The sequence below is a fragment of the Carettochelys insculpta genome, chromosome 4 (assembly GCF_033958435.1).
Source record: "Carettochelys insculpta isolate YL-2023 chromosome 4, ASM3395843v1, whole genome shotgun sequence".
Classification (NCBI taxonomy): Eukaryota; Metazoa; Chordata; order Testudines; family Carettochelyidae; genus Carettochelys; species Carettochelys insculpta.
In genome coordinates this window covers 139271416-139287874 of record NC_134140.1, presented here as the reverse complement: position 1 = coordinate 139287874, position 16459 = coordinate 139271416, and the positions used below count along the sequence as shown (strand labels likewise).

The following is a 16459-nucleotide window of genomic DNA, read 5'->3' as shown; positions in this document are numbered from 1 at the left end:
GTTCTGACTACAGGGCTCTGGGAGTATGGGTGAAGGAGGTGGGAGTGCAGGCAGTGTTCTCCTCAATCCTTCCTGTCAAAGGTAGGGGCCCAGCTAGAGACAGGTGCATCCTGGAGGTTAATGCCTGGCTGTGAGGCTAATGGCGCCAGCAGTCCTTCGGCTTCCTTGATCATGGGATGCTGTTCCAAGAAGGACTGCTAAGCAGTGGTGAGGTTCACCTTTTGAGGGATGGGAAGACCGTATTTGGATCCAGACTGGATAACCTAGTGAGGAGGGCTTTAGACTAGGTTTGATGGGGACAGGTGACCAAAGCTCACAGGTAAGTAAAAAACCAGAGACCTACAAGTTGGGTTGGAAATGGAAGGGATCATGGACAATAATAGCAAAGAAACAAGAGGGCCTAGGCAGAACTGGAAGGCAAAAGCAAATCGATATCTTAGATGCCTACATACAAATTCAAGAATTATGTGTAATAAGTATGAACAACGTGAAGTCCTAATAAATAAATATAACTATGACATAATTGGTGCGTCAGAGACTTGGTGGAATGATACACATGATTGGAAAATTGATATAGAAGGGTACAGTTTACTCAGGAAAGATATGCAAGGTAAACAGGGAGAAGGTGTTGTCTTATATATTAAAAATGTGCACACCTGGACTGAGGTAGAGATGGGTGCAGGACACAGACACATTGAGAGTCTCAGGGGTACAAAAACTAGGGTGATGTCATGCCTAGGGGTCTACTACAGACCATTTACCCAGGTAGAAGAGGTGGTTGAGGCTTTTTCTGAGCAACTAACAAAATCATCCAGAGCGCAGGATTTGGTGGTGATGGAGGACTTCAACTATCCAGACATGTTGGGAAACTAACACAGCAAGGCACAGACTATCCAAAAAGTTCTTAGACTGCATTGATGACAATTTTTTTTTATTTCAGAAGGTGGAAAAAGCTACTGGGGGCAGGGAGGAAGCATTTCTAGATTTGTTTTTAACAAATATGGAGGAACTGATTGAGAATTTGGAAGTGGAAGGCAGTTTGGGAGAAAGTAACCATGAAATAATAGAAACAGAGAGGTGGCCATGTTAGTCTGTATGCTAACAAAATAAAAGAGCAGTCATGTAGCACTTTAAAGACTAACAAAATAAATCATTTAAAGTGCCACATGGCTACTGCTTTGTTTGGCTGAAATCACAGAGTTCATGATTCTAAGTAATGGTGAAAGGGAGAACAGCCAAATAAAGAATGGATTTCAGGAAGGCAGATTTTGGTAAACTCAGAGAGCTGGTAGGTAAGGTCCCATAGGAAGCAAGACTATGAGGAAAAACAACTGCAGGGAGTTGGCAGTTTTTCAAAGGGACATTATTAAAGGCCCAAAAGTAAATCATACCGCTGCATGGGAAAGGTACAAAGTATGGTAAAAGACCACCTTCGCTTAGCCAGGAGATCTTGCATCATCTCACAATCAAAACAGAGTCATATAAAAAGTGGAAATAAGGAGAAATTACAAAGGATGAACATAAGACTTGAATGCAGGGGTAAGATTGATTCATTCATTCGTGTCATGCTGATTAGCGTAGGTGATCATGGCCCTTTACACCTGTCTATTACAAGTACTCTGGAGCATCTCCACAGTACTGTGACAATGCAACCATGAAGTGATACTATCCAATATTTTCTCATGTGGTCTACCTCGTCCTCGCTTTCCATTATACTTTCCTGTTGTCACTAAATTTTCACGTGCAGACTTTCTAATTATATGGCCTATAAATTTAACAGTGTAAGATAATTGAACAGCAACATGGAAGTGATACAAGAGATGCATACGCAAATCCAGGAGGTAACAGGAAGGAAAGCATGTTTATCATCTGGCTGTCTGAAGTCAAAAGATGGAAGTATAATAATGGAAAAGGATAAAATTTTGGAAAGGTGGTCAGAATACATTTCAGAACTCTATGATGATGACAGTGGAAAAGTTGAGTCCCTCTAAGAATGCAGATGGTCCACCTATACTCAAGGAAGGAGTAAGAAAAGCTTTGAAATGCATGAAAAGAGGAAAAGCGCCTGGTCCAGACAAACTCACGAGTGAGATTGAAGACTCCGGTACTGACACAATTACAAAACTCTTAAATGATATTTACAGTACAGGGCACATCCCAGAAGACTTCTCAAGATCTGTTTTTGTTGCCTTGCCGAAGAAACCATGTGCAACTGAATGTGAACAGCATAGGACAATCAGTCTCATGAGTCACATGACCAAAATTCTTTTGAAGATTACTATGAAATGGATTCAAAATCAAATACTGTCTGAGACCTCTGATGACAATGTGGATTTGTGAAAGACAGAGGTACTGGTAACACAATCTACATTTTAAGGTCATTCATTGAAAGAGCACTGGAAGTTCAAAAGGACATATATTTGTGCTTCATCGACTATGAGAAAGAGTTCAACAGAGTAAAACATGAAGAAATGATGAAACTCTTGGAAGAACTGAATTTAGATGGGAAGGATTTGAGAATAATTAAAACCATCTACTGGGAACAGACAGCAGCCATCAGGGTCAGAAAAAACATTAGTAGATATGTGAAAATAAAACGAGGAGTGAGACAAGGTTGTGTTCTTTCACCTGATCTCTTTAACTTGTACAGTGAAAGAATAATGCACACAACAGAAGGTGTGCCAGGATTACACACTGGAGGATGTAACATCAACAACCTGAGGTGTGCAGATGATACTGTTTTAATAGCAGCAAGTGGGGTAAGATTAGAAAGGCAAAACCACAAAATGAGCTCAAACTAGTTAGAGACATAAAGGGTAACAAGAAGACATGCTATAAATATATTAGAAGCAACAAGAAGACCAAAGACAGGGTAAGGCCGCTGATCAGTGAGGAGGGAGAAACAACATCAGGAAACTTGGAAATGGCAGAGGTGCTTAATGACTTCTTTGTTTTGATCTTCACCAATAAGTCTGATGGAGAAATGCCTAACAGTGAAACCTAGTGGGAAGGGGATACTTTGGAGAATAAAATAAAAAAAGAACAAGTTAAAAATTACTTAGAAAATTTAGATATCTGCAGGTCACCAGGACCTGATGAAGTGCATCTTAGAATACCCAAAGAGCTGATAGAGGTGGTATCGGAACCTTTAACTATCATCTTTGAAAAGTCCTGGAAGTTGGGAGAGATTCCAGGAGACTGAAAAAGGGCAAATATAGTGCCCATCTATAAAAAGGGAAAACAACAACCCACAAAAATACAGACCAATGATTTTACCCTCTGTACCAGGAAAGATAATGGAGCAAATAAGGAATTCATTGGCAAACATCTGGAAGAAAATAAGAAAAAGCTAACAGCCAGCAGGGAGTTGTAAAGAACAAATCATGCCAGACCAATCTGTGAGCTTTCTTTGACAGGATAACAAGACTTGTGGATAAGGGAGAAGCAGTGGATGTGGCATACCTAGACTTTTGTAAGGCACTTGATGTGGTCTCGCATGAACTTCTTATCAATAAACTGGGAAAATACAACTTAGATGGGGCTACTATAAGATGGGTGCATGACTGGCTGGATAACCATTCTCAGAGAGTAGTTATTAATGGTTCACAGTCATGCTGGAAGGGCATAAAAAGTGGAGTTCTGCAGGGGTCTGTTTTCAAATCAATTCTATTTAGTCTCTCCATCAGCGATTTAAATATTGACATAAAGAGTACGTTTATTAACTTTGCAGATGATACCAAGCTGGGAGGGGTTGCAACTGCTTTGGAGGATGGGGTCATAATTCAAAATGATCTGGATAAATTGGAGAAATGGTCTGAGGTAAACAGGATGAAATTTAATAAGGACAAATGCAAAGTACACCACTTAAGAAGGAACAATCAGTTTCATACATACAGAATGGGAAGCAACTGTCTAGGAGGTATTACTGTGGAAAGGGTTTTAGGAGTCATAGTGGACCATACGCTAAATATGAGGCAACAGTGTGATGCTGTTGCAAAAAAAGCAAACATGATTCTAGGATGCATTAACCGGAGTGTTGAGAGCAAGGCAGAAGTCATTCTTCCGCTCTACTCAGCTCTGATTAGGCCTCAGTTGGAGTATTGTGTTCAGTTCCGGGCACCGTATTTCAATAAAGATGTGGAGAAGGTCCAGAGAAGAGCAACAAAAATGATTAAAGGTCTAGAGAGCATGAGCTAGGAGGGAAGACTGAAAGAACTGGGCTTGTTTAGCTTAGAAAAGAGAAGACTTAGTTGGAACATGATAGCAGTTTTCAAGTACCTAAAAGAGGGTTACAAGGAGGAGGGATATAAAAAATTGTTCTCCTTGGCCTCTGAAGATAGGACAAGGAGCAATGGGCTTAAATTGCAGCAAGGGAGGTTTAGGTTGGACATTAGCAAAAACCTCCCAACCATCAGAATGGTTAAACACTGGAATACATTGCCTAGGGAGGTTGTGGAATCTCCATTACTGGAGATATTTAACAGTAGGTTAGAGAGATATCTATCAGGGATGGTCTAGGCAGTGCTTGGTCCTGCCATGAGGGCAGGGGACTGGACTCGATGACCTATTGAGGTCTCTTCCAGTTCCAGTGTTCTATGATTCACATGGCCAGCCAGCTTACCACTGACCACCTACAAGCGTCCCAGGAGCCAATGGTGGTCTGTGGGAGGCAGCATGCTCCAGTGGCTAGACACCAGCCTGAAACTCCCCACCTGAATTCACTTCTCTGATCACCGCAGACTTTTTTTTTACCAAGGTCACTTATGTATCTGGGCCCAATGGTAGTTCCCTCTCTCCCGCAAAGGCATTGTAAAGCACAAAGAGATGACAGCAAGGGGGGGGGGGGGGCACACTGATTCCTTGGTATCCAAGCAAATTACATAAGGGGGCAAAAGATGTGTCACATCATGAGGGAATGTGTACACACTTTGCTCCTAGGTCACTGAAGAGCCTATCCCATGCTTTGCATTCCCTGGCTTTTTCACTTGACTCTGTTGCTCCAGTTCCTGAGTCGTTTCATCCTAAAAATGCCAGGTAGACCTCCAGCCCAGCATGAAGTGAGGGTGTCAAATGTTGCTTATCTGCAGCTAGCAAGAGATCCAGCAAGCAATCATCAGTCATCCCTAAACAAGTTTTAGCTTAACAAGGATTAATGTATAAACAGCAAGATTATGCAAGATAAATGGTTAACTAAATAATACTGACTGGCCTACCTGGAGAGCCATTTGTGAGGCGATCATAGACTGGAAAGCAATGCTCAGGCAATAATACAGAGGTGTTTCTGATTCTAGAAACCTCTTCTTGCTACCAGCGGAACATCCGGGCTAGACCGGTGTGTTCTGATTCCCCAAATCCTGGTGCTGCGGGGTGACATCTCTCCTAGGCTTTTAACCTTTGCTTCCCTCTTTGGAATGGAGGAAACAGTAGAATTATTCCCACTTCCCACTCCATCCATTAGAGTCAGTCTCAGGTACTAAACAGCTGTAAGAGCAATGGCATCTACTCATCTGAATTTGATTTCAGAGAGAAGTTTCTGTCTTTGCAAGGATACTCTATGGACTTCAACATGCACAGTGGGAATTCCCCTTTCTAAGGATTTTATTTAGGAGCAGCCTTTCCCTTGTGACTAAAGAATGATGAGTGACATGCAGTCGAGTCAGCCACCCGACTAACATACAGGACCTTCAGACTGGAGGAAGACCAGCCTCAAAGAAATGTATGTGGAAAGAATAGACAAATGAATATTCTTGCAGCTCAAAATTAGTGGTTAGTTTTGCCCCCTTTGCTCTTCACATGTCTGGAATGAGAGGCTGAGTGTTATGGTTCACAGCAAAGGTGTGATCCCTGTGGCATCTCATGCTGGCCTGTTATGAGGAAACTACAGCCAAAGGTTGTTTCCCTCTCCCTGCCCACCCCCAGGTGCCAGTAAACAAGCTTCCCAGACCAAGCTTTCTGTACTCTCCATTTGGATTTCTAACAAAAACATTTCCATGGCAACTGTAATGCAGTAAGTTTCAATTCTCTGCAAAAAATGTTATCCTCTAGTTTTTTTCCATGTCACTGTTTGAGTCACACAGAATCACAGAATCGAAGGGCTGGAAGGGACCTCAGGAGGTCATCTAGTCCAGCCCCCTGGTTAAAAACCTCAAGGGATGGAGAATCCACCACCTCTCTAGGCAACGCATTCCAATGCTTCACCACCCTCCTGGTGAAGTAGTTTTTCCTAATATCTAACCTACACCTCTCCCTCTTAAACTTCAGACCATTACTCCTTGTTCTGCCATCTGACACCACTGAGAACAGTTTCTCACCCTCCTTTTTAGAGCTCCCCTTCAGGAAGTTGAAGGCTGCTATTAAATCACCTCTAAGTCTTCTCTTCTGTAAACTAAACAAGCCCATATCCCTCAGCCTGTCCTCATAGGTCTTGTACTCCAGAGCCTTAATCATTTTTGTTTGCCCTTCATTGAACCTGCTCCAGCAAATCCACATCCTTTTTATACTGGGGGGCCCAAAACTAGACACAATACTCCAGATGTGGCCTCCCCAGCGCCGAATAAAGAGGAATAACTACTTCTCTAGGGCTACATCTACACATGAACGCTACATCGAAATAGCTTATTTCGATGTAGCGACATCGAAATAAGCTATTTCGATGAATAACGTCTACATGTCCTCCAGGGCTGGTGCCGTCAACGTGGAACGTCGACATCGGGCAGCACCACATCGAAACAGGCACTGCGAGGGAACGTCTACACGCCAAAGTAGCACACATCGAAATAAGGGTGCCAGGAGCAGCTGCAGACAGGGTCACAGGGCGGACTAGCGCCTCCGGGGCAATAGCTAGCCGCTCCCTTAAAGGGCCCCTCCCAGACACTCAACCTGCACAGCACGTGGTCTGCAGAGCCATAGGCACACACACCTCGAGCGACGCAGTCATGGACCCGCCCGCAGCAGCAGCAGCAGCAGCAGCAGCAGCAGCCGCCGCCAGAGGTCCACCCAGCCGCCCCTGTAGGAGCAGTGCTCGCCCTGCTCCATGCTATGCAGGAGGCAACTGAGCACATCCTTGCCACAGAGGAGGAGCTGCCTGCAGGGGAGGAGGACGCAACCCCCAACTCTGCAGCACCCCGCCCCCTCCCCCCGCCTCATACGCCGCCAGCTGTGGAGCTACCCCACCAGCACCGACTGGTGGGAGTGGCTGGTGCTCGGAGAGTGGGACGATAACCGCTGGCTCCAGAACTTTCGGATGAGCTGGCAGACATTTCTGGAGCTATGCCAGTGGATCACCCCCGCACTGAGGCACCAGGACACCGCCATGCGGTGTGCCCTCAGTGTGGAGAAACAGGTTGGCATCGCTGTCTGGAAGCTGGCCACTCCAGACAGCTACCGATCCGTGGACCAGCAGTTTGGCGTCGGCAAGGCCACCGTCGGGGCTGTCCTCTTGGAGGTAAGAGGACCCACGGGGGGAGGGGGGCGGCCCTGGCAGGGGAGGGTCACACACACCCTACACACCCGATTGGTGCTCTCCCATGTGCTTCCCCTGCAGGTCATCTGCGTCATCAACGCCCTGCTCCTCCACAGGCTCGTGAGGCTTGGGGACCTGGATGCCGCCATCGCGGGGTTTGCCACCCTGGGTTTCCCCAATTGCTTCGGGGCTCTGGTTGGGACCCACATCCCCATCCGCGCCCCGGAGCACAGTGGAGGATGCTACCTAAACAGGAAGGGCTACCATTCTGTGGTCCTCCAGGGCTTGGTGGACAGCCAGGGCCATTTCCTGGACATTTATGTGGGCTGGCCTGGCAGCACCCACGACGCCCGGGTATTCCGGAACTCGGGCCTGTGCCGCCGGCTGGAGGCGGGGACCTACATCCCCCAGTGGGAGATCCCTGTGGGGGACACCACCATGCCCCTCTGCGTCATCGCAGATGTGGCATACCCCCTCCGGCCCTGGCTCATGCACCCGTACACAGGCCACCTGTCAGGAGCACTTCAACACGCACCTGAACCACACGCACCAGGTGGTTGAGCGCACATTTGGCCGCCTCAAAGGGCGCTGGAGGTGTCTCCTCACCCGCCTTGATGCGGACCCCACCAACATCCCTCAGATTGTGGGTGCGTGCAGCGCACTCCACAACCTGGTGGAGAGCAAGGGGGAGGCCTTCTTTCAGGGCTGGGCTGTGGAGGCCGGCAGGGCCGATGTGCAGCCACCCGCTGCCCCCAGTCGCCAGGTGGACCCCGAAGGGACCCGGGTCCGGGAGGCCCTGCGGGCCCATTTCGATGAGGCCGCGGTGTGAACGCTGGCAGACCCCCCACTGCACCCCGTCATCCTCCACAACACTCCCTGCCCCTATGCCCACACCACAGAGCACCCCCCACCACTTTTCTTGTAAATAAAAGCAGACATTTGTTCGTCAAACCAGATATATGTTGAACTCTAATTTTTATTATCTTAACTAACTATTTACAGGACAAATAAATATTACATATATATATATATTATACGTCAGATAAAATGAAAGAAAAAAGGGGAAGACGAGGAAGGGGAGAACTATGTACATGGGGGGGCAGGTATCAGCATAACAACAGGGGTCTAATCGAAACTATTTGCAAAAGAAGATAAAACTGAAGGGGATATATACAAAGTGGGGGGGGCACGTCCTGGGCCCCACACCCCCTAATGTCCAGCGCTGGGGGTGGGCGGCCGCGACCCACGCCTCGGCCTCAGCCCTGGCCGGGGCTGGCTGGGGGACGGGCAGACCAGGAGATAAGGCCAGCGGGTGTCAGCTGGCCCCAGGTCCCCCTCGGCGGAAGGGCCCTCGGTGGCGGGTGGCGGTGCGACAGCGGATGGAGCAGCAGATGGAGCAGCGTGGGTGGAGCAGCGGGTGGAGCAGGCAGGGCGGGCAAAGCGGCGGCCGGCGCGGCATGGGGGGCCAGGTAGTCCACGATACACGCGAATGTCCGCATAAAGGCCCCCCATGCCTCCTGGCGGCAGGCCAGCGCCTGCTCCTGAAGTTGAAGGCGCCGCTCCTCCACCCACAGGCGCTGCTCGGAGACCTGCAGCTGCTGACGGTGGATCTCCAGCAGCTGGGGGTCCGTTGCCGTCCAGGAGTGGGGCTGGCTCCGCTGTCGTCCCCGCCGTGGGGCTGGTCGGTGCTCCGCCGAAGGGCTGGCCTGGTGTGATGGCCCTGGTGGGCTCTCTGGGACCACTGACACCTCGCTGGCGCTCTCCAGTCCTTCCGCTGGTGCAGCTGAGGAACACGGGGGGAAGAAGAGTGGAGACAACCATTAGTGTGGGCCCCGAGCCATGGCCCTTGTCCCCCCACCCCTCTGCTGCAGGTTCCCCATCCCCAGGAGATGCTGCTGCTGATGATGATGGGAGTCCCACCCCCTCCCCCTGGGGGACCCTAGGTTCCGCTCCCCCCATCCCCAGGGATGTGGCATGGCACTGTCGTGCTGGGAGGGGCAGGGGCCGATGCACTCTTCTGAGGGACATGCCACTGCTGCCCTTGGGGCCATGGTCATCTGGGCATGTGGAGGGCCCTGGTCATATCTATTACCCCCGCCCCTCAACCCCGGGGCTGTGCACCGGGGGGGGCGTACATACCTGATGGTCCGCTCCCACGGTCAGGGGACGCCCGGTGGGCGGACGCCCTGCTGGAGCTCCGGGACGGGATGTGGATCCGGACCCTGCGTCGCTGGAGGAGGACTCCCCCTCCTCCGGTGCCCCAGAGGTGGGCTCCTGGGGGGGCCTCCGGGGTGCGGGGCTTGCCTCCGGGGCGGACTCCGCCTCCAGGGCCTGCTGGGGCTCATCGGACGAGGTATCAAGAGTGGCCGGAGGGGAGGAGGTGTGCCGGGGGCCCAGGATGGCCCTGAGCTCCCTGCAAAAAGGGGCAAGTGACAGGGGCGGCCCCAGATCGGCCAGCAGCATCCTGAACCCGGGCATAACCCTGCCACAGCTCCTTCACTTTACTGCGGACATGATCCAGAGTGCGGGCAGGGTGACCCCGGGCGGCCAGGCCCTCGGCCAGCCGAGCGAACACATCCGCGTTCCGCCTCTTGCTCCCCATTACTTGGAGCACCTCCTCCTCACTCCAGAGCCCCAGCAGGTCCCAAAGCTCGGCCTCCGTCCAGGAGGGGCCCCGCTGCCGCTTCCCAGCCTGGCTGCCGGTCTGGGAGCCCTGGCTCCCCTTGGGGGGTGTGCCCTGGGGGCGCTTAGGGGCGGCCATCGCAGTGCTGGGGGGTTCTGGTGGCTGCAGAGGAGCGTGCAGGCTGTCCGCGTGGCTGGGCTGCCACCTGCACACACTCTCAGCTTCCTGCACAGGAAGGCAGGGGGCAGGGACCTTTAAGGGGCCGCTGCACGCAGCAACCATCGAGCTCAGGGGCTGGAGAGAGCGTCTCTCAACCCCTCAGCTGATGGCCGCCATGGCGGACCCCGCTATTTCGATGTTGCGGGACGCGCAATGACTACACTTCCCCTACTTCGACGTTGAACGTTGAAGTAGGGCGCTATTCCCATCTCCTGATGGGGATAGCGACTTTGACGTCTCGCCGCCTTACGTCGATGTCAACTTCGAAATAGCGCCCGCCACGTGTAGCCGTGACGGGCACTATTTTGAAGTTGGCACCGTTACTTCGAAGTAGCCGGCACGTGTAGACGTGGCCTAGATCTGCTCAAAATGCTCCTCCTAATGCACCCTAGTATGCCATTAGCCTTCTTGGCTACAAGGGCACACTGTTTACTCATATCCAGCCTTTCATCCACCATAACCCCTAGGTCCCTTTCCATCGTACTGCTGCTGAGCCAGTTGGTCCCCAGCCTGTGACAATGTTTGGGATTCTTCCGCCCCACATGCAGGACTCTACACTTCTCCTTATTGAACCGCATCACATTTCTTTTGGCCCAGTCCTCCAATTTATCCAGGTCACTCTGGATTCTGTCTCTACCCTCCAACGAATCTACCTCTCCCCCTAGTTTTGTGTCATCTGCAAACTTGCTGAGGGTGCAATCCACTCCCTTATCCAGGTCATTAATAAAGATGTTGAATACCACCGGCCCCAGAACCAAGCCTTGTGGCACTCTGCTTGAAACAGACCGCCATCCAGATATTGAGCCATTGACCTCTACCCGTTGGGCCCAACTATCAAGCCAGCTTTCTATCCATCTTATAGTCCAAGGATCCAATCCATATTTCCTTAATTTATGGACAAGAATGTTGTGGGAGACCGTATCAAAAGCCTTGCTGAAGTCAGGGTATCATCCACTGACTTCCCCGTGTCCACAGATCTTGTTACCTCGTCAAAGAAGCTAATCAGATTGGTCAGGCAAGACTTGCCCCTGGTGAACCCATGTTGGCTACTTGTATTACCTTCCCCTCTTCCAGGTGCTCCAAAATGGATTCCTTGAGGATTCCCTCCATTATTTTCCCAGGGATTGAGGTAAGGCTGACGGGTCTATAGTTCCCTGGATTGTCCTTCTTTCCTTTTTTAAAGATGGGCACTACGTTTGCCTTCTTCCAGTCATCTGATTTCCAAGCGTCTTCAAGGATAATGGCCTAAGGTTGAGCAATGACCTCTGCCAATTCCCTCAGTACCCTGGAGTGCATTAAATCTAGACCCATGGACTTGTGCACATCTAGTTTTTCTCTCTAGCTCAGAACTTGTTCCTTCCCCACAGATGGCTGCCCTTCACCTTCCCATACTGCATTGTCTAGGACCATCATGGGGAAGTTGACTTTGTCCGTCAAGACTGAGGCAAAAAAAGCATGGAGTACTTCAGCTTTTCCTGCATCATCTGTCACTAGGTTACCTCCCTCATCCAGTCACCAAGGACATTGTGTGTTTTGCGTCCAGGTGCTGGATTGAGAACCCAGATACACAAAGGCTTAGACATTCAATGAATCAGTGCAGTCCAGGCAGTGGCCATCTGCCAGGTAACATACATGCTGATTTGCTTCAACCTAATGTGGAGCTACCCCCTATGGATAGGTCAATGCCCAGCTTAACTGGCTACTTCACCTCCTTGCTGAGTAGTCCCAGTAAATGCTTTCTGTGGTGGGGATTTTGGCCAAGGGAGCCCATCCAGCAAGGATCTGGATGGAAAAAGCAGCTCATTCTGTGGGCCAGAAAGCAGAAGTAAGACTACTTGCTCAGTATCAATCTGCCCTGAAAGGCTTCAGCTAGGCTTTCAGTGAGACCATCATGGCCTAGTGGTATGAAGTCTATCTCCCCTTTGAAAGCTCATAGCAGCACCAAAGATGTGGTAGGCAAAAAAAAAAGAACCTCTTTGTTGTGATTATACCAGATTTTGGCTACCTAATTTTCTGGCACCCAGTGGGCATCTTGTCCTGATACAGCTTCAGAAACTAGCTCAGGACTCTGGGGCCTCGCCTTTTCCACAAGGTCAAATTGAAAACATGTGGGGCACGATGGAGTGAAGTCATGAGCCTAGCTCCCAGCATGTAGGGCTGCTCCCCAAAGTGCAGTAAAGGACCTGCAGTGCATTCTTATCTGCCTGATTTCCATGTCCTTTTGCCTACAGGCTGTTTTTTCCATAGGCTTCCAGTGACACCTACTGGAGTTAATAGGCACTAACAAAAGGTAGGTTTCATTCACTAGTAGGCCTGCTTTTTAATTGTCTTTTGTGCTCCAAATCCTTCCCAAGAGCCAGGCAATTCCCTTCAAAAAGAGAAGTTACTCACCTGTAGTAACGATGGTTCTTCGAGATGTGTCCCCGTGGGTGCTCCACAATAGGTGTCGGGCTTGCCCGGCACCACAGATCGGAAATCTTCCAGCAGTTTCTCCTGGATCGCGCATACACTGGTGCGCGCCGCTCCCCCGCGTGCCCCCGGCCACGTGCACGATCCGGTCCCCGCCAGTTCCTTGACCAACCGCCTCAAATGCTCCTGAAAAACACTAGACAGAGATCCGAAGTGGGGAGGATGGGCGGGTGGTGGAGCACCCACGGGGACACATCTTGAAGAACCATCGTTACTACAGGTGAGTAACTTCTCTTTCTTCTTCGAGTGTCCCCGTCGGTGCTCCACAATAGGTGACTACTCAGCAGTAACCCAAGTAAGGAGGTGGGTAATCAGTTTATGTGCAGCTTGCCCCCAAGAGGACTGCTGTCGACAGACGGGTATCCTCTTCGAATACCTGATGTAGGGCATAATGCTTGGAGAAGGTGTCGTAGGATGACCAGGTCGCCGCTCTACAGATGTCTTTTAATGCAATGCCCTTGAAGAAGGCTGTTGACGCCACCACCGCCCTGGTGGAGTGAGCCCTGGGCGGGGCCAGCAAAGGAGTCTTTCGAAGCTTGTAGCACATTTTTATACAGGACACAAGGTGCTTTGAGATTCTCTGTGAAGAGAGCCCTTCTCCTTTTGACCTGGGAGCAAGAGAGACAAGAAGCCTGTCCGTTTTCCGGAAGGACTTAGTTCTGTCTATGTAGAAGGCCAATGCCCTCCTCACATCCAGGAGATGCAGGCGTGCCTCCTTGCTGGAGCTGTGAGGCTTCGGGTAAAACGAGGGTAAAACTATCAGTTCATTAAGATGGAACTCCGAAGAAACTTTTGGAACAAAGGCTGGGTGCAGCCTTAAGGTTACCGCCTCCTTTGAGAATACTGTGGAGGGCGGCGTTGCCATCACTGCTGCGAGCTCACTCACCCTGCGGGCTGACGTCATTGCAAGGAGGAAGGTCGTTTTCATCGTAAGGAGACGTAGGGGAACTGTGGCTAATGGTTCGAAAGGTGGACCCAATAGCGTGCTGAGCACCAAGTGCAAATTCCATGACGGTGGAAGCGGTTTCCAAGGAGGGTACAGGTTTACCAGCCCCTTCAAGAACCTTGTAACGATAGGATGGGCGAATACAGTGGGCCCTTCCTCTGTATGCCGAAAGGCTGATATAGCGGCGAGGTGGACCTTTAGCGAGGATAGAGAAAGCCCGCCTCTTCTGAGGTCCAATAAGTATTCTAGTATTACAGGTATAGGAACGTCAAGGGGAGCTGCTTGGCAGAACACCAGGCTGTAAATCGAGTCCATTTCTGCCTGTAAGTCCTCGTGGTGGAGGTCCTTCGGCTACATTCCAGGACTTGTTGTACTCCCTCCGTACACATGCTCTCTAAGGAGCTGAGCCATGGATTAGCCATGCTGGTAGATGCAGACCCTGAGGGTGCAGGTGTACTATGGACCCCTGAGTCTGCGTGAATAAGTCTGGCGCCACCGGTAGAGGAAGCAGTGGGCGGTCCGACATGCGCAGAAGCAAGGGAAACCATTGCTGCCGATCCCGAGTTGGGACTATGAGTATCATGCAAGCTCTCTCCCTTCTGGCTTTCTGCACAATTGGACTGCTTCCGCACATAGGGCACGGGATCATGCTCCTCCTTGTCGATTGACGTAAAACATAGTGGAGGTATTGTCGGTATTGACCCCGACTACTTTGCCATGTAGGTAATCTTGAAAATGTTTGCAGGCGTTGAACACAGCTCTGAGCTCCAGTACGTTTATGTGCAGTGTCTGTTCCGCAGGGGACCATTGCCCTTGTGTCACCTTGTCGCCGATGTGCGCTCCCCATCCTATGTGGGAGGCGTCGGTAGTAAGAAAAATAGAAATTTGTAGTTGGTGAAAGGGCACCCCCACTTGCAGATTCTTGGGGTTTTCCCACCACGCCAGGGATCTGCGCACCTCTGTCGTGGGCGACACCACCCTGTGGACAGTGTGGGATGCCAGTTTGTAAACGCTCGCCAGCCAAATGCTGCAGGCTTCGCATGTGTAACTTGGCATTCTGTACCACAAACGTTGCTGCTGCCATGTGGCCCAGCAGCTGTAAGCACGTTAAGACCAGCACCGTGGGGCTGCATGTGATGACTTGCACCAGCGAACTGATGGCGCGGAAGCAGGCGTCGGGTAGGTACACCCTTGCTGTGATAGAGTTTATGCGTGCCCCTATGAACTCTATATCTTGTGTGGGTTCGGTCTTTGACTTTGCGAGGTGGATAACTAGGCCCAGCGAAGAAAACGTGTCCGCTGTGACACGTATCATGCGTAAGACCTCTGCCTTCGAGGCCCCTTTTCAGCAGGCAGTCGTCTAGATATGGGAAAATAAACACCCCCTGTCTGTGCAGGTAGGCTGACACCACTGCCAGGGTTTTGGTAAAGACTGTGGGGGCTGAGGAGAGGCCGAACGGAAGAACCCTGTACTGGAAGTGCTCCTTGCCAACCGTGAAGCGGAGGAAGCGTCTGTGTGCCGGGTGGATTGTTATATGAAAGTAAGCATCTTGTAAGTCGAGGGCTGCAAACCAGTCTCCATCGTCCAGTGCCGTGAGTATCGAGGCAACTGTGATCATCCAAAAACGTTGCTTGTGCAAGTAACGGTTGAGGCCCCGAAGATCTAAGATGGGCCTCCAGCCTCCTGTTTTCTTCTCTGTTAGGAAGTAGCGTGAATAAAAAACTTTCCCCTGGAATTCTTCCGGCACTCTTTCCACCGCCCCTATGAACATAAGGTGATCCACCTCCTGCTTGAGCCTCGCCTCGTGGGCAGCGTCCCTGAGGTGAGGCCTGGCGGGAGGCTTCGTCGGTGGGAGCGACTGGAAGGGGATCGTGTAACCCGTGGCTATGATCGCCAGCACCCATTTGTCTGTGGTGATCTTTTGCCATTGGGAGTGGAACAGTCTGAGGCGATGATGGAACATGAGATGAGAGTGGCATTGAGCGATGGTATTGATAGTGCGGCCCCCAACATACCCGTCAAACTTGTTGCCTTTGGGCCTGTCCCGAGAGCATACGGCTTTGTTGAGAACATCGCCTGGGAGTTCTGTACTGTTGCTGCTGTTGATGGCGCCCTTGGTTGTGGCCCCGTTGATATTGAGCACGCTGTGCTTGGTAAGCGTAGCGTCTTTGCTGAGGATAAAATTTTTTTTTCCTGTATGGGGGAGTATAAATGCCCAAGGTTCTAAGTGTAGCTCTCGAGTCCTTACTGGAGTGGAGGACCGAGTCGGTTGAGTCTGCAAACAGCTTTTGTGTATCAAAGGGAAGGTCCACGATCTTCACCTGTAGGTCCCTAGGGATACCAGACGTCTGGAGCCAGGACTCTCTACGCATGACCACTGCTGTAGCCGTTGAACGTGCTGCCGTGTCCGCCACATCCAGGGCAATCTGGACTCCCGTCCGCGATGCTGCGTAGCCCTCTTGAACAATCATCTTTAACACTGGCTTTTTGTCTTCCAGAAGTGAATCCATGAGGGGAGTAAGTCTGGAGTAATTATCAAAATTATGGTTTGCTAGGTGTGCCGCATAATTTGCCATTCTCAATAGCAGGGTAGAAGAGGAATACACCTTCCTGCCAAACAGCTCTAGCTTCTTAGCATCTTTGTCCAATCCCCCCGATTTATACTGAGATGCCTTCAACCTCTGCTGGGATGATTCGACCACCAAAGAATTTGGTTGTGGGTGACTAAAGAGGAACTCC

General features: G+C 50.6%; 1 protein-coding gene across 1 annotated transcript; it reads right to left on the bottom strand.

The window, feature by feature from the left end:
- Positions 1–8429: 8429 nt before the first annotated feature.
- Positions 8430–12549, bottom strand: LOC142012937 (uncharacterized). Its single transcript, XM_074993983.1, has 3 exons — positions 12534–12549; positions 9602–9793; positions 8430–9245 (listed from the first exon to the last, which is right to left on the bottom strand). Exons 1-3 carry the CDS (start codon positions 12547–12549, stop codon positions 8719–8721), a joined length of 735 nt encoding a protein of 244 aa, XP_074850084.1. The 3' UTR covers positions 8430–8718.
- Between the last annotated feature and the right edge of the window lie 3910 nt (positions 12550–16459).